Raw genomic sequence first — 18702 nt, forward strand, 5'->3', positions numbered from 1 at the left:
ACTGACTGACCAATCAGGGGGGTTTTAAATCACAAAAGAGATGATCCTATCTGCTTTGAGAAAGACTGTTCTGGTCTAATGTGGAAGAAGGATGGGAAAAGAGGTAGGGACACCACTTAGAAGATCATTAAATCCAGAGAAGAGATGATAAGGACCCCAGGCAGAGGCAATGCCGAAATGTTGCAGATTTGCCAGACTTTAGACTCCCTTATTAAACAGATGCAACATGTTAACCCCTTTGAGCCAAGTTACAAAATGCAGACAACTATGTAGAGCTGTTATGAGGAAAAATCATAACGCACATAAAAATATCTAGTAAAGAGTCAAGTACTCAGGAGGTACGAAAGCGTCACTTTCATTTTCTTTAACATCAATTTTTACTGAATCTGCAAATGAGCTTCTGGTTTATATATCACTGAATAGAATTTCACTCTGTATTAATAAAACTGTTTTATTAATCATTTCTGCCACTTTTTTCAGATCGTGTATAAAATGTATCTCAAATAAATAAGTATTTCTGAGGTCCAGTGCTCCAAATAGGCACAGGAAGAATATAAAATGAATGTTCTTATTGAGCTTGATCATGACCCTACTGCTATTTAATGTAAAATTCAAAACTTTTAACTGAATAAACATTTCTAGTCAAATTTTAAAAGAAATGCCTTCATACTAGTTCCTAATTCCAGTCCACATCTTTATATGTAGAATGAGAATTGTCACTGATTATGTGTGCAAAACTAAAAACTTACTATAAATTAGGACAAAAGACTAGGTTGTACGAAGCACACATCATGATGTTAATTGGCAAAATTAGAAGGGACAGGGATTCAAGGGATAATTATAAATGATTGAAATAATGAAACAGAGCAGGACCCTATGTCCTCTGCCTGCCTTTTGTCTGTGGAATAACCTTAGCTGGAGAATAAGTTTAATCAGAGAAATGAGAAAATGCGGAAACAAAGGAAAACAGCCAAAGGAGACCAAATAATAACAGGTTAGTCACTAAGCATAGTCAAAGACCCTTAGTTCCTCCTCAAGGGCTATAGATAATATTTTGGGCCATATCCTGTGAGCTGTCTTATAGATACTGAAACCTCCATCAAGTGGAAGAAGTTAACTACATGATGACCAGACTGTAGCCATGACCTAAGCTGCCACAATTCCAAGAATTGGCCTCAAGGAAATGGGAACAAACCGACCCTGGAACTGAAGATTAACTGTACTTACAACAACCAAGATGATGCTGGTCAGACCACCACATGACCAATTTCAAGATGACTGTCAGAGCTGACTGTGCTGTTTCTGCATGTAGCCCCCTCCCTCCATCTATAAAAGCTCTTGCCCACTGGTTGTAGGAGGGGGGGAGGGGAGTTGGCCATTGGACAGGCATCTGCCCTCCCCCCTCAGTTGCCGGCATTTAAAATAAAGCAAACTTTCCTTTCCACCAACCTTGCCTCTTTATTGGTTTTTGAGCGGCGAGCAGCCCGGATCCCACTTTCGGTTTCAATAACACAAGTATTTTCACTCAATTAAGGAACTGGCTGAATAATGAATTCTGTTGCTTGAAACACAGGTTTTAGTTTTTGTTTGTTAAGCCTTGGTTTCAAAGCACTGATTTACTTTAGAATATAAAGTAGTACCTGATTTTTTTCAGACCAGCTTTTTTTAAAAAAGGGTTAAAATCAGAGAGCTACACAATCATGTACATGGTCAGAGTACCTTACTCTTTTTGGCTATCAGAAAGGTCAAAACCAACTTAAAATAAAAAACCAAAACAAAATCAAATTAAAACATATAAGGTTTTATTTTATTTTTTCTTTCCCAGATCCTGATCCTGTCACTTTTATATTCTATTACACCCATTTGTATAATACTTTACTCCTTTGTATAATACTTTACTCCAGGATATGAATAAATAAACCTAAAACAGCAGATAGCCACTGGTATATCTTTGTAATAGACCTCAAAACTAGAATTCCCCATATCTGTTCAGACAAGCATTTTAAAATTAAAATTTAAATTTCTCAAGTGCTAACTTTAATCTACAATTAAAGCTTACAGGATTATTTACAGCTTTTATTTAAAAAAACACACAAACATTTCTGAAATAAAGATACATCTTTAGGGATAAGAGAATTCCAGAAGATGGAGCATATTGTTAAGTCAAATAGATTTGTTTCAAGCAAAAATGCCAAATTAGGGCATAATTACCTATGCCTGAAAATTTAGTTCAAATATAGTTTAGGGTGGTAACACTCAGCAACATAATTACAATCATCAATCATCTAAGCCCATTATTCATACCTGAATTACTGAAAACACCTCCCCACAAGGCTCCCTGGTTCCAGACTCATCTGCTGAGTCAATGTGCACCCCACTGTCCAATCTGCAGGGGTTCTTTGTTGGGTTATGAACACCTTTTGCTGGGATATAAATTCTATTGCCCACTCCATGCCCAAGACACACATATAAACAGAATTTAGCACATAATCTCAGGGAGTTCATAGGAGAAACCCCAGGGTAAGGTCTCCTCTCGGGAAATGTAAGTCTCATCATAACTCTCCCTTTTAAAAAAAAATTCTGATTCCTTTTTTATTATATACAATATATTAGCAGCTTATACATATCATTATGCACTACATTTTATAACATATTCTGGAGATCTCTCCATACTAGTAAATAGACAACTTAGTCATTATCACAACCCTTTTTTAAAAATTGAAGTATAGTTGATTTAAAGTATATTGCATTAGTTTCAGGTGTATAGCTTAGTGATTCTTTTTTTTTTTTTTTTTGCAGATTATACTCCATTAAACATTATTACAAGATATTGGGTATAATTCCCTGTGCTATACAGTAAATCCTTGTTGATTATCTATTTTATGTACAGTAGTTTGTTAATCCCATACTCCTAATTTGTCTCTTCCCTCTCCCTCTCCCCTTTGGTAATCATAAATTTGTTTTCTATGTCTGTGAATCTGTTCCTGTTTTGTATATAAATTCATTTGTATTATTTTTTAGACTTCACATATAAGTGATAATCAGTTTTGTCTTTTGCTGACTTATTTCATTAAATATAATATTCTTTAGGTCTATCCATGTTGCTGCAAATGGCAATATTTCATTCTTTTTTATGGCTGAGTAATATTCCACTGTATTCTAAGCCAATCATCTGTTGATGGGCACTTGGGTTATCACAACTGTTCCAATCCCTTCCATGTGGAGTCTATACCCGGCACTTAAGGCCCTCCAAAATCTGGCTCTAGCCTGCTTCTCCAGCCATTTTACTTACTATTTAAAACTTATGACTCCAGCAAAGCACTGTATAAGCGCAAGAGAACACAGAGAGATGTATATGCTAATAATCTGTCCCTTTTCCTGGCCCCCAGCCTCATCAGAGCAAGAGATCCATCAGAGTAGGAACTTGGTTTTTACTAACTGCTTTATCTCAATCACTAGGACAGTTTCTGGCTCTGGTTCTGTCAATAAATATATGATGAATACATAGTTACCTAATTTAACTATATCTATTTGTTAATGTTATATAATAAGTAGTGCAAAAACTAGACTTGTCTTCTTTGTCACAGGTATGCAGCAAATAGCTACCTTAAATGAAATGCATATTATAGGAAGAAAAAGTTAATTAGTAAGTCACTAAAAGACAATGTTTACACTATAGTTTATTTTCATTTCGAGTCTTCCTTTTGGAATCTAAATACTATTAGTAGAGTAGAAGAGCCAGACATCACCTGTAGGTCAGCCCAGCCTGCAGGTCCACACCAGCAGATGTAATTGATACCCTGTATTGCTAATTATAGGAGGTGAAAAGGAGTGAGAGGATTGACTTACAACTAGTACTTTTATGTCCTAATTAGTGCTCAACCATGGTGACATGGTTATTTACTGACTGCTCTAGCAAAGGCCAAACATATTTTATGAGGAAAATAATCAACAGGAAACAGAACTTGGTATTGAAACATTCAAGCAAGTGGATTTGAGGAGGAAAATGATACCAACACTCAGGAAAACAGTTATCAAAATGAGGACAAGAATTAGCAGTAGGAGGAAACTGGCTAACTAAACAATACACAACAAGGTAAAAAAAATCTAATACAGAAGACAAAAGAGAAAAAAAGACTATTGAAATCAACTTCATTTCTAATCATCTGAGCTACTTTGGTTCAGAATAAAGGACAGTGTTGAGAGCTGCATCTTTGGGTCACAATGGGAAAAAAAAAGTTGACTACTGTTTCAAAGAGAGAGTTTTTCCTTAATGAACAAGATCTTAAAAAGGTGACCTACCTGACCCCTCATCACAGACATCTGCCTTTCAAAAGTGGCTTTGTCAAAGCTTCTGTCAGTCTATCACAAAAAGGAAAGAAAACATTACTATAATTCCAAAAATCAGGATCTTTGAAAAAAAAATTGAAAACAAATGAACTCTCCAACTCAGCACATAAGGTCATTAGAAAGCATTCCTAATAGAAAAAAATAGCATGAAAAGATTATTTTTAATTGATTTTATTTGAACTGATTTTCGTATTCCTCCAGAATGACAATAAACAGTGTAGTTATACTCCAACTTGTTCCAGAAAGGATTTAAAATGACTTTCCAGCCAATGGGTTTAGGCTTTTTTAAAAAGAAAATTGAATCATAGCAGATCACCAAACATTTATTATAATTCAGAGTAATTTTGTAAAAATTCAACTTTTGAAGAAAACAACTTCTCAAATTATAATGTAATTTCACTTCAAAGAATACTCACAGTGTAACTTCACAAACTTATGCTCCTATAAAGTAAAACTGCTAATTCCTGTCTGTTATGTCAGGTTCTACTGCAAGCAGTGATATCAGAAGCAGTAAACTGCAACTTAGCTCTATTAAGAAAATCTCTTTTAAGATTTATTTCATTTTCTGCAATAATTAAAACTAAAAACTTATTTACCTTAAAAAGTTCATAAAGATCTTCACATAAATCTTGCACAAAGTTCATGTCAGAAATATATGGTAGAACCAAATTTCTTATTTCTTCAGAAAAAGGAACTTTTGCTTGAGGAAGCCAAGCCCAGTGAAATGGATCTAATAAAAAAAAAGAAAAAGTATTCTTATCAGTGAGGGGAAATGGTTTATTTAGACCTAAATTTACCCTCTTTTTCCCCTACAGTTCCTAGGTTAAAAAAAAAGACAGGAGACCTAGAGGGGTGGGATAGGGAGGGTGGGAGGGAAGGAGACACAAGAGGGAGGAGATATAGGGATATATGTATATGTATAGCTGATACACTTTGTTATAAAGCAGAAAATAACACACCACTGTAAAGCAATTATACTCCAATAAAGATGTTTAAAAAAAAAAAAAGGAGAAAGGAGGTATCAGAGAGAACAATTAGTTTTTGCCATCTAAATTATTCAGATTTCTAAGTTTGGATGGTTAATTCAGATGGTAAAGCACAGTAAGGTATTACCTGAACTGGTTAGGTTTCTGAGTTTTAAATAGGAATCAGTAAGAGTTTTGATAATGAGTCTATCTCAAACAGCCCTATATCAAAAAATATATCTGAATCTCTGGTTCCTGTGTTTGGAAACTGAGGGGTATCTATAATTTGTTCACAGCCGCAGACACCATGGCCGAGGTCTCCCTGCTTTTTCAGCCACAAATTATCAGGAACTGACCACTCATATTTGTATATGTGTGTGTGTGTATGATGTTCCAAAATTTTAAATCATTAGTAGATAAACAGGTAATTGGCTTTGAGGGATAAAAGATCCATGATTCTGGGCTAACTCTAGTTCTCTCCTGAGAAGACCATTAAATATACACAGTGCCAGGACTAGAAAGATTTGTAACGTAGTGAGATTGTCTAGATAGGGTACATATTCAGATCCTTGCAAGAAAATGTAAGGCTTATGAGAATATGATCACCCATAGAACTCCAGTGGGTACATCCAATGCGAACCTCCAGCTCCTACCACGTAGAAAGCCCTGAGGAAAAAACTCTGCCTTTAGAGTCATTCCTTCTGAATTCTCTTGTATCTATCTCTTTGAACACTGTGGGAAGTACAGTCCATTCCAAAGAAAGCCTTTCCTGTGGCCTACATCTCTGAAGCTATGTACAGTTTCCCTGACCAATTATACAAAAGAATTATATAATTATATAAAAGAAAATATTATATTTATAATATTTATAATTATATAAAAGAAAAGCCCTGATTCTATGCCTGCCTCTACTTCCAATCCCTATCCCTCAACTTCTACTATCACCATTCAAACTCTCCCCTAAGATCACCAGTCATCTCATAAGGGTTTCTCCAAAAGCCCATTTTCAGCCCTCATGCTACTTCATGTGTCTTTGCAGCAAGCACCATCTCTATCATCTCCCTCGGTGAAATTCTCTTCTACGTGGTTTTGGAGATACCACTCTCTCAAACTTTACCTTCTGTCTTTTAAGCCATTTCTCTTGTTTGCTGGCTTTTCCTCTCATTTTCAATGTCACCATTCCTAGATTCTATATGTAGTCCTTCCGCTCCTTCATCTACTAAATATTCAGGAAACATTTATTGAGTACCTATGTACCTCACATTGTCCTAGTGGTGGCATTTGTTCACCATGATTTTTCCAGGTGATAGCAACACCACCACGGCTTCCACTTACCAAGGTGACAGTTTAAAAATGACATCCTCAATACCAATTAATCTTTCAAGTTCTAGACCCTTAATCCCCAACTGTGTGTTTGGTAAAATTTTGCAGGTGTACTGTAGGCATCTTAAACTTGACACTTTTAAAATGCAATTTGCATATAGATTCCAAACCATTAGAGGAAAAAAAAAAATAGAACAAAGACATCTCAAGTCAGTTCAACCAAAGATAGGAAAGGAAAAAAAGAAAAAATTGAAATTCATCGTAAATAGAAAAAAAAGAAAGATGGCAGGAAAAGTTCAAACACATCAGTAGTTTATTGAGACAAACTACAGAGTTAAGTGTACCTGTTAAAAGGATCTCAGATTGGGTAAAAAAGAAAAAATTCAGCTAAGAGCTGTTCATATGTCATATTAAAATAATGAAAGTTGAAAATAAAAGTATAGAATAATACAGGTAAATACTAATAAAAAGAAACGAGGTACAGCAATGTTACAATAGATGAAATAAGAAATGCCAAAAACACTGCGAGGGATAAAGTGGGATATATTTTACACTAATAAAAAGAACAAGCCAACAGCAAGATAAAACGCCAGGCCTCTGTGTGGGAAATACAAAGCAAAAAATGCAAAGAAATGCAAGAAGAAATTGACAAAATCACAATCACAGTGAACTTAGTCTCTCAAAAATTAACAAATCAAGTAGTCAAAAAATATATCAAGAATATGATTTGACTAACAAGCTTTCATTAGTAGACAAACACAGAACTTTGTGCCTAACTGCATTCTTCTCAAATACAGTCCTTCTAACTGGCCATATATCAAGTTACAAAAGAATTACTAAAAAATTTCAAAGAGCAGAATTCACACAGTTAACATTTACAGATCACAAAGCAATAAAACTTGAAAATAACAATGGACAGTTCTTTTAAATCAACTGCCCTAGAAATTTAAAACCAAACAAAATACTTCTAAATTATTCCTGTCAAAAATAAAATCGGAAAGTATAAATATGTAAAAGCAGGACAACAATGCAACACCTAGCCAATCTGTGCTTTAGCCAAATGATACCCAGAAAAAAAAATATAGGAAAATAAAATAGCACAAACACAATAGAAGAAAATAATAATGGAAAACATGAATTATGAAAAAGAAAAAGCAAATAAACAAACTGGAAACCTGATCAATAGAAGCCCAATTATCTGATAAAAGTGAAAAAAAATTATATATAAAATATATTTATATAATTATGTATATTTGTTTTGTATATTATATTTATATATAATCATATATATTATATATATGGGCCAATGCTTTATAATAGACAATCTTGGGCAAGTCTAGTGAAAAAAAATCCAATAAGCACTAGGAATTTAAAAGAGGCATAGTCATAGATACAGAGATTATTTTTTTAATTTATCACATATATTTCAAACATAAACAAAAATTTTAAAAACTAGTACAATGAATTCCCATATTCTGAATAACCTAATTCAATTATTCCCAAATTTCTTATAAAATTTGTTTCATCTATCCCTGTTTTTCCTCCCCCTAAGTATTTGAAAGCAAATTCCATTTCATTTCACCCCTAAATATTTAATATGCACAGAGGGGATTTCTTAAATTATAAGAGAATTCTATAAAACACTTACACACATAAATTACAACTCAAGATAACATGGATAATTTAAAGCAAAATAATGTCTAAAACTGGCTCAAGAAGACATAGAAAACCTGACCATTAACTGTAGAAGAGACTGGTAAGGCAGTTAAGCCACTACTCACTAGAAAAGGGGGAGGTAGGCCTAAATTGTTTTAGAAGTGAATACTACCCAAATATGAAAATAAAATTCTACCAAAATATTAAAATAGATAATTCCCATATTACATACATTTAAAAACTGGAAAGTTATCAAGCTTGTTTTACAAGGCTAATACAAGCCAAAAAATCAAAATCAGACAGTCATCCAAAAATGAGCAAACAATACATGGCAAGACCCACAGAGTGTAGTACACATCTTTGCATCCTAGTGCCTAGAACTGAGCCCTAATGAATGACTGTATTTCACCCAGTTTTTCCTCTGCTATTGTGATATCCATAAATTTCATTCCCTTCTTATTCTGGAAAAGGGGTAACTATAGAATCTATGGAAAGTTCTAAATACTCACATGCTCTCCACTCATCAGGATGTTTAAAAGGAAATGCTAGACCATTATCAATTGCAGCTATTTTAATAAGCGTTTCTTTATCATCAGTCCATTTTGTTTCCTAAAGGGGAGAAAAATAGTCTATTGATAAATTTATATGCATATTTCCAAAAGATAATTTATAACAATTATTGAGATTTAAAGATATTTTATCTGAAGAGCTTATAAAAATAAAGTTGCCAGAGGGTACCAATTTACCCTTTAAGGGAAGAGACTGTCTTAAGAATCAGTAAAAACTTCATAATCACTATTTTTTTTTAAATTTGGTATTACAAATTCATGCATTAATAGTTTCAATTTTTTCCTCTTTGGGGAAGAGGGCTTGGAATTATCAAGACTTTAAAAAGTGTACTTCGGGATAATTTATTGTTAGATACATTGCTTAAATGTATGGTATTTGCAAAATATTGATTTTTTTAAGATAACAACTTAAAGTTACCTTATTAAAATCAAGTCTTTCCTATGGTCTCATAGAAATAATTGGTTCAAATACAAAATGCTTCTAAATAAAACTCCCCAATGACCATAGCTAAATATAATAAGGTCCAGTAGAAGGAACTTCAAGATACTCTTGATTACAGAATGTAGGTCATTCCTAACTTCTCCATTCTTCTGTAATGGAAACGAAGAACTCAGGGACAAGAGACTTTTCATGTTAAACAGTACTTCTTATTATCAAAAAATAGACGGTTGCCATTATTAAGTGGCCTAGATAAAATAACAAGACGTGAAAAAGATAATTTTTAAATTGAAAGTATTAGAGTGAAGGTCCAAGTGATATATGCCAGGTTTGTTCCTGTTAGTTTATATCAAATATCTTGATGAAAATGCAAAAAATACTTAAGAGAAAAAGAATAAGGTTTTCAGTAAAATCCAACTGCTTAAGATATACCAATAAAATATATTTAGGAACTGTTATAAATATGAATATTTTTATATGTGTATTTTAAAACCCATTTCTGCTATAACTGCCATTTATTTTTTTCTATTTACAACTTTATGAGGTATAATTTACACACAATAAACTTTACATATTAAAGTGTACAATTTGACAAGCACTGACACATGTGAAACCACCCAGAAGTTTCCTTGTGTCCCTTAGCAGTCCCCTCCCTCCCTCTACCCCACCCCAGACAACCATGGCCTGCTTTCGGTCCCTAGGGATTAGTTTGAACTTTCTAGGTTTTTATATAAAAGGAATCAGACAGTATCTTCCCTTTTGTGTAGCTTCTTTCACTTGGCAGGATTTTGAGATTCATTCACATTATTGCATATATCAAGCTTATTCTTTTTTTTATTGCTGAGTACTATGAATATGTAATTTTAAATTTCTTTGATAAGCACGGAAAACTACAAACTTTTAAAGTGATGCAACAGCTTTAAGTGATGAGAATACACAGACTGTAAACATTGGAGAAATTTATTTTTAATCAGTTAAAACTTTCTTAAATGTATAAACTGATTTAAACTAGTAAAATTATTCTGAAAATATCTCTCATGTAAATATCTAAAATTTGAACTTGGGTACTCAAAGTTGATAGGAATGGATCTAAAATTTATCATTCTGATAGTGTTGAGGGTCTTCACGGTCTATTATGTACATGAAAACCAGCTTCTTATAAGCATTAGAAGTATATATTTTTAAGGTCAATGGCTATACTTCACAGGTAAAGCACATAGGTTCCATTTTATTGGGTAATTCTGTATTACCTAATCTTGAGTCATAAGGCTCAGAAAGGAGTGAATTAGTAAAATATAAACATTTTGGCAAAAAATACTAGAAGCCTTTCTTTATTACATAAAAGCAAAATAAATATGGTGGTTATACAACAAATTTCCAGAGCCCTAAAAAACGTACTGAGCTGGGCTTCCCTGGTGGCGCAGTGGTTGAGAGTCCGCCTGCCAATGCAGGGGATACGGGTTCGTGCCCCGGTCCGGGAAGATCCCACATTCCGTGGAGCAGCTGGGCCCGTAAGCCATGGCCGCTGAGCCTGCACGTCCAGAGCCTGTGCTCCGCAATGGGAGAGGCCACAACAGTGAGAGGCCCACGTACGGCAATAAAAAAAAAAAAAAAGGACTGAGCTGATATCATTCTTCTATACTAATACAACATAAAAAATAAACCTGCACAGACAGAGGTTTTGAAAATAGAATAAAAAATACAATGTAAACAGGTGAAGGAAAGAAAAAAGAGGACAAAAACAGAAAAAGGAGATAAAACCAAGGATCTAGGTGGAGAGGATGTGATGAAGAATAACTTAACATCAAGGAATTTTTTACAGAAATTGATAGTGTGTGTATATGTATATATATATATATATATATATATATTAAAATTTCCTTACCGTAATTTCATCTTCTTGTTTCTGGTTTTCACATCTGATTAACCAATTATCATTTCCCCTGTCTTTCAAAACAAACAAACAAAAAATCTGTTACTTCATTTTTTTATGGATATCATAGTTTAATACCAAGGGGAAAAATTTAGTCATCACTTTTTGAGACCTTCATTTGTTATCTGTAGCATATGGACATATTAAAGGCTCCAATTTAACACATACAGACTAAAAATATTCATAAATGTTAGCTAACATTCATTGAGATTTACTCTGTGCCAGACATTGTTGTAAGTGCTTAACATGTATTAGTTCACTGAATTCTTAAAACCACTCTGTGGTAGGTACAATTACTGTCAAGAACTCTTAAACCAAGGTTATTAAAAAGGATAATTTCTCTTCACCTTGGGAGAAAAAGCATCTACCCCCATTTCCAGGCAAATTCCTGGATAGGCTCTTACCTAATGTCTCTATAGGAGTATTCTAGATTCTACACTAATTTTTTTTTTTTTTTTTTCTTTTTGCAGTATGCGGGCCTCTCACTGTTGTGGCCTCTCCCGTTGCGGAGCACAGGCTCCGGATGCGCAGGCCCAGCGGCCATGGCTCACGGGCCCAGCCGCTCCGCGGCATATGGGATCCTCCCAGACCGGGGCACGAACCCGTATCCCCTGCATCGGTAGGCGGACTCTCAACCACTGCGCCACCAGGGAGGCCCTCTACACTAATTTTTAAAAAAATTGAACTATAGTCGATTTGCAATATTGTGTTAGATTGAGGTGTACAGCAGTGATTCAGTTATATATACATATTTTTTCAGATTATTGTCCATTATAGGTTATTACAAGATATTGAATATAATTCCCTATGCTATACAGTAAATCCTTGTTGCTTATCTGTTTTATGTGTAGTAGTTTGTACCTGTTAATCCCATACTCCTAATTTATCCCTCCTTCCTTCCCTCTCCCCTTGGGTAACCATAAGTTTGTTTTCTATGTCTGTGAGTCTGTTTCTGTTTCGTATGTAGCTTCATTTGTATTATTTTTTTGGATTCCACATATAAGTGATATCATATTATTTTTGTCTTTCTCTCTATGATTTACTTCACTAAGTATAATATTCTCTGGGTCCATCCATACTGCTGCAAATGGCAATATCTCATTCTTTTTCATGGCTGAGTAATATTCCATTGGACTCTACACTAATTTTAACATTAACTTAAGACCATATGATTTAATAAAGGTAAATCTAAAAAGGTACATAATGCTTTTCCAGAAACTAATATAAATGAGCAAAGATTTAGAACCAGTGGTTCTCAAGCTTCAGGGTGCATGAGAATTACCTGGAGGACTTATTAAAACACGAACTGCTGGCCTCACATTCAGCAGGTCTGGGCTGGGCTCCCAGAAGATGCATTTGTAACAAATGCCCACATAATACTGACCCTGACAGTCCAGGGAACCTCATTTGGGAACCACTGTCGCAGATTATCTATTATGTTGGCCAAAAAGTTTGTTTGGGTTTTTCCATAAGATGTTACAACATTTCCAATTTCCAGAAGGCTTTGTCCTGTTGCCAAGAAACTCCCTGCTCCCGAGGGATAGGAACTGATCGCTATCACCTGGGCAGGAGCCTGCTCTGAGTCAGAATATCCAGTACGAGATTAATTCTGCCTGGGAGAGTTGGTACTACATCTCTGTTTTCTAAGGAACGTAAAGAAAAAGTGGCCTCAAGACTACTGCATCAAAATTTTACATCTTTGATTTGGATAAACAAGAGTTGAATACAATTTGAAAGTTAACAAGATTTGAGTGAACAAATGAGAGAACTTCAGTACCTGTATTTCTGATGAGGTAATCCAAAATAACTAATCTTTCAAACTGTGACTGAAATTGTTTTCTAATATTCTCAGGCAAAGGCTCAGCTTCAAATTTCCTAAGCCAATATTCAGCCTCCTTGTAACCTTCAACAAATAACTGAAAGGAACCAATCTATAATTTTAAGAATATAGTTAGAAAAGAAAATATAAGAACAAAGAGACTACTTTTTAAAGTTCTCAGCAGTATTGTCATAAAATACTTTATATGAACACAATAAGAAAAATCGAAGTTAACACTAATTTAGATAAGCCACATTTATCAAGAAAACTATTTTTATACACTAATTTAAAATAATCACATAAAGAATACATAGCAAATAAAAAATGCTCAATCCTAGACTTTCAAGGAGCATAGCAGCTATTTTAGGATAACTAAAAAACAAAATACACATGTGCCCTTAAGGTGATATTCTCAAGAAGAATGCTGTTTTCTAAAAATACTCATTAACATGAAGTTAATTTTGAAGACCAAATTTTACACCTATCCTGGTTATTTATCTAATAATAGTATAACTTTTTCTTACTGAAAAAATACTTCAGGATTCTTTTTACAACATAAGATACAGAAAATGACTTTATTTTTATAAAAGAATGAATTCTTTGACTATGTAGCTTAAAGATCCTGTCATAAATTTTAAAGAAGTAACCAATTAATCATAACCTCTATAGTGGTTTTTTAAAAAAGTCCTTTCCTTGAAGATATGTCTATTTTATAAAGTTTTCTATCGCTAAAATTACTATTTGTTAATATTAAACAATTTTTTAAAGACGGAAATACACATTTAAATAGCACAGGACACATAGGTAATGGGTAACCTAGCTGGCCTCATAAATATTTACAAATCACCACAAAGAAAACCTATTTAGGACTCCACGCTTTCACTGCCGAGGGCCCAGGTTGGCTCCCTGGTCCAGGAACTAAAATCCCACATGCTGGGCGGTGCAGCCAAAGAAAAAAATCTGTCACTTATCCTAACACTTTATGTTCTTGTTGGCATGAAATTTTAATGATTTCCTAAATGTTTTCTCTAAAGCACTCATAATGAAGTCCTAGTAGTCATAAATACGGAAATAATATCCTTCTTTAGTCACACCTATTTCAGCATATGCAAGGAGTAACAGGCCTTGTAAATTTTTTCAAAACTTCCTGCTTACTTGGAGTACAATATTAAAGACAAGTTAGGATAACCATGCATTTCTACTCAAATTCTTTTATATAGATAAATGCATAGCAACAACAAAACAACAAAATTGCAGGTTAAATATAATTTAAAAAATAATAATAAAGCCTACTGCTTTTTCTAGAATGTTTTTCCCATTAGCCCTCCCTACCCTTGCTTAGCTAGTTGCTAATCATCCCTTAGGTTTATTTAAAATTGATAAGAAAAAAAAATCTAGTATGTAGTGAGTAAACTCGGCTACTATCGTTTACTATGTGCCAGGTACTGTACCAAGTACTTGACATATATTTTTTCACTTTATTCTCACAACCCTAAGAGGTAGTTTTTTATTATCCCCGTTTTACAGAAACTGGGGCTTGGAGAGTAAGGGACCTGCCCAAGGTCTCAGAGCTATATCTATCCATCCACAACCTCTGCCTCCTGCCTATTACTATAGATGGTGGAGAGGGTTGGAATAAAACCTAGGTCTAATTCTCACCTGCACTTTCAGCCATTACTTTATAAAGCCTTAGGTGCAGCCTCCTCTTGGAAATTCCCTAGCCCTCCAAAGTGGGTTAAATATCCCTCCTCTACCCTCTCTGAGCTCCCTGCACTTAACCATCCTCAACAGCTTTATCACATTGCGTTGAGACTGCTTGTTACTATAAGCTCTTGAAGATGAGAAAACCGTTTTTACTAATATATATCCACAGTCCACAGCACAGTGCCTAGCGTACAGAGCTCAGGTAATATGTGATGAACTTCGCCCCAAAGAAAGCGCATCGCAGTAACTTACCTTAGGAGGAAGTCCTATCCGATGAAATTTTCTACCTACTTTTGGCACTTTCTCTAAAGCATACTTTTTGCCTCTAGATTTTGCACGGTCAATTGCACTGTAGTTAAATGTCTCACTGACAAGCCAAACCACCTAGAAACGTACAGTTTAGAAAAATGGTTATTAGAATTTGCATTATAGTATTTCTATTCACATACACCATGGAACTCACTCTAATGCTGTAAATTAGCAAAGTTTAACACTATACTAAATGCTCCTGAGAATCTAAAATAGAAAGGCTAAGGGATTTGGCAAAGTTGGTTAAATGGCACACATGTATTTCTTTCTGAGAGAGGCAGCTAAAATTGGCCAGTGGAAGAAAGAATAGTCTTGAAATGTAGAATTAGGAGTGAACATTTCCAGTAGAACTTCAAGTAAAAATGTATAAAGGTCAGAAAGAAAAAGATAGCAGTCTTCTGAGCATATTAGTTATCTCTACCTTCAAAAGAATTTCTAGATTTTTTTCTGCTTTCTAAATGCTAGTTCTTTCTCCTCTTTTCATCAGCATCATCTCAGCTCACCTGAGCAAGAGATATTCCCTTGGATACTTTGTGGCTCTACACTAGAATCAATTTACTAGTCATTTGTGACTCTGGATTACAAAAAAAGGGGCTCAACTTTAGGCTCTGTCATTACAAATATTACTAAAGTGTTCACAGAGAAGTGGGCTGTAAATTAGAAGTACATGATTAAAAACAATTTCTGCTTTACCCTTGTTTTTGGTACAATGCCCAGATGAAGCTTTTCATCCACAAGGGAGGCACCAGCTTCGGAAAGGTATCCCTGATTAGGAAGCAGGCAGCCTCTGCCAAAGCAGCAAGGGCAGCAGACCTTATGAACATATTTGGTCCATTTTGGATTCAGGTGACCATAGGGCTCTTCCGATTTGGGTTTAAACACACCAATAATGTTCTATAGGGGAAAAAAAGTAGAAATTTTATTAGACTTTTAATATAGAGAGATAATAATCCATAAAACACATTCTGATCATTTTCTATTTCTTCCCACCACAAATTTGGGCATCACTCTTAACTATTAAGAGGTTTAATTCCAATAACAGTTTTATACGCATTCTCATTCAACAATCTAAAATCAATAATCCTTTGGGCTAATGGTTTTCAAACCGTGCTCTGAGAAATTCTAGGGAAGGTGAGAGAAGAGGGGAGGGCAGGGCTCTAAGACCCCATCCACTGATTTCACCCATTTTATGTACTGGACTTCCTAGTTAAGAAGGAGTTCCACTGATTTTAAAATGTTTGAAAACTGACCTAGGTCAAACAGTGTTATTATTCAATATCTATTAAATACCCAAATTCTATGTTTATTTATTGTCTACTTTCCCAGTAGATGTGTATTCTAAAAGGGCAGGCACTTTCTCTGTTAGGGCTATATCCTAAGTACTGTGTACCTGGTACACAGTAGACATTCAAGCATCTGTTAAATGAATAAATCCAATGACAAAAAGTCATCTCTAAGATACAAAGGAAAGATAGGATATAGTGACATCTATGCTGCCAGATTCTCCTACCCTAAATCTTTTTTCAGTTATTTCTTTATGAACCAATTTTTAAATAAATTCTCTCCTTAAAAAAAATTGCTCATGGATGTCTAAAAGACTATAATCGTTATTACTGGTCTGATAAAATACATTAATATTAAATTTAGAAGCTGAATTATCCTTAGACAAGAAATAAAAATCTTACTGTAAGTATATAACTGTTTTATAATGCAATAAAGTCTGAGTCACTAATAAAAAAGTCAACAAGAACAAATTAAGAAATCAAGCTTGGAATAAAGATAGAGAGATTGACATTACCTACATATATATATTTAAATCTCAAAAAAGACTATGTTTTAAAATATAACTTCAGTCTTTGCAAAAAATATTTGAGTGGAATTATAATCTTTTTTCCTCCTGAAAAAGAGAACTGCTGGCTATGCATCATTCAGAAAGCTTTTAGAAATAATACAGATTTTTGAAAAATTCTAGACTAAGTGGAACAAAGTCCCATATCAACTTCTCTTTTCTGCCTTAGAATTATACTTTGGTTCATTTCACTTTGTCACATTCCAACACCTTCAAACTTCAGACTGCCCAGGCTCCTTCTCTGGTATAATGCTGGAAAAAATATTCTGAGGGTAAAATAAAACTCTGCTTGGTTACTGTATGGTAAGGACTTGTGAATATAAACCCAACAAATCTACAGCTAAATGTGAGTATTCAATAAATACTTGGAACCAAATATTAAAATAATAAAACAGGAAACTATGGCTTAAAATGAATAGCTCAATTTTTAAGTAGTAGAGTGCTTTAGTTAATAGTAAACTGACCTTTATTTCTGAAAAGAAGTTATAATCAGATTTATTAGGAAAATATTTTCAGAAACTCACAAGGACTTCACACTTAAATTAGTGTTTTCCAAAATGTCTGTTATGTATAGTAGGTCTGTGAAATTCTCACCCTCTTAGGATCCTTCACAAAGTAACTTCCACTTGAACCTTGAGAGATTCTTTCTGGATAAACTCCAAATTCTATTGCTTGCTCTGCTTTCAATATAACATCAGCAAATTCTGGATCATCCAAGAATGTATTCAACTCTGAAGAACCAACAATTATTGCATTAAGAAAAATCAATGTTAAATAGAATGCTAAGAAGAAGAAAGACCAGCTCTGAGAATGCTCACAATATGGACCTGTACTACTGGATTAGATTATTAGCACTAAAACATTTAGGTACAGAAAAATGTAATTAAGTATTGTTTGGGCTGGTTTGACGCTTTTTTTTTTTTCTCTAACCCCACTTCAAGCTATGACACGTAAAAAACAAGATCTCCTATACTGAAATAATCACACTAATGCCTGTGTTAACTTGAACTCCTCCCTCCCAGTGTTTTTGTTCTTCATCCCACCTCAGCCTCCGACTGCAGTCATACCTCAGATCTGTCATCACTAATACCTGCAATCTCCCCCTACTTTTCACTTCAGGCATCTTCTATTTTTCCTAGTTCACTCCCTCTGGTACCTTGAGTCCAAAAATTCTTCCATCCCACTAGGACGTTCAAAGCACCAATCTACCACATACTGTTCAAGGGTCTTCACCCACTTTGTGTCCCTACTTCCCTCCTTGGCCAGCATAAATTATGGTTAATCATCAAAAAATCACTCTCTTCCTCCCACCCCTCATCATGGTTACCTGGAAAAATCCCAATCCTGGATAAACCCAACTGTCTGCTGACTATGCCTATGCCTAGACAGCTGAACTTGACTAGATAAACACAATGCCTGGTGTTTCCCGTTAAGTTCTTCACCACAATCCTCAGGTGGACCCTTCATGTTGCCCTGGGAGCATACTACATTCCTGTTAAAGACTCAATGCTTGTGTCCTTCAAAACACTCGAAGCCTTAACCCCTAATGTGATCATACAGGGAGTGGGGTCTTTGGTAGGTAATTAGGTTTAGATGAGGGTGGGGACCCCATGATGGGATCAGGCCATGTGAGGACACAGTGAGAAGGCTGCCATGTGTGAGCCAAGAAGAGAGCCCTTAGCAAGAACCTGATCATGCTGGCACCCTGATCTTGGACTTCCCAGCCTCCAGAACTGTGAGAAATAAATGTCTGTTGTTTACGCCACTCCAGCTAGGGTATGTCATT

At 34.7% G+C, this 18702-nt stretch overlaps 1 protein-coding gene across 1 annotated transcript in view; it reads right to left on the minus strand.

Annotated features, from left to right (window-relative positions):
- Positions 1–18702, minus strand: part of PI4K2B (phosphatidylinositol 4-kinase type 2 beta) — a 31586-nt gene that overhangs the window by 4887 nt on the left and 7997 nt on the right. Inside the window, exons 2-9 of the mRNA XM_081247913.1 lie at positions 17511–17647; positions 15761–15961; positions 15011–15142; positions 13013–13166; positions 11188–11249; positions 8804–8903; positions 4947–5080; positions 4303–4362 (exon numbers count right to left, since the gene is read on the minus strand). Of these exons, the coding sequence (XP_081104039.1) occupies positions 4303–4362; positions 4947–5080; positions 8804–8903; positions 11188–11249; positions 13013–13166; positions 15011–15142; positions 15761–15961; positions 17511–17647 (980 nt within the window). The remainder of the gene's footprint in view (positions 1–4302; positions 4363–4946; positions 5081–8803; positions 8904–11187; positions 11250–13012; positions 13167–15010; positions 15143–15760; positions 15962–17510; positions 17648–18702) is intronic.

The sequence above is a fragment of the Mesoplodon bidens genome (assembly GCF_964165515.1).
Source record: "Mesoplodon bidens genome assembly, chromosome: 1".
NCBI classification, from domain to species: Eukaryota; Metazoa; Chordata; class Mammalia; order Artiodactyla; family Ziphiidae; genus Mesoplodon; species Mesoplodon bidens.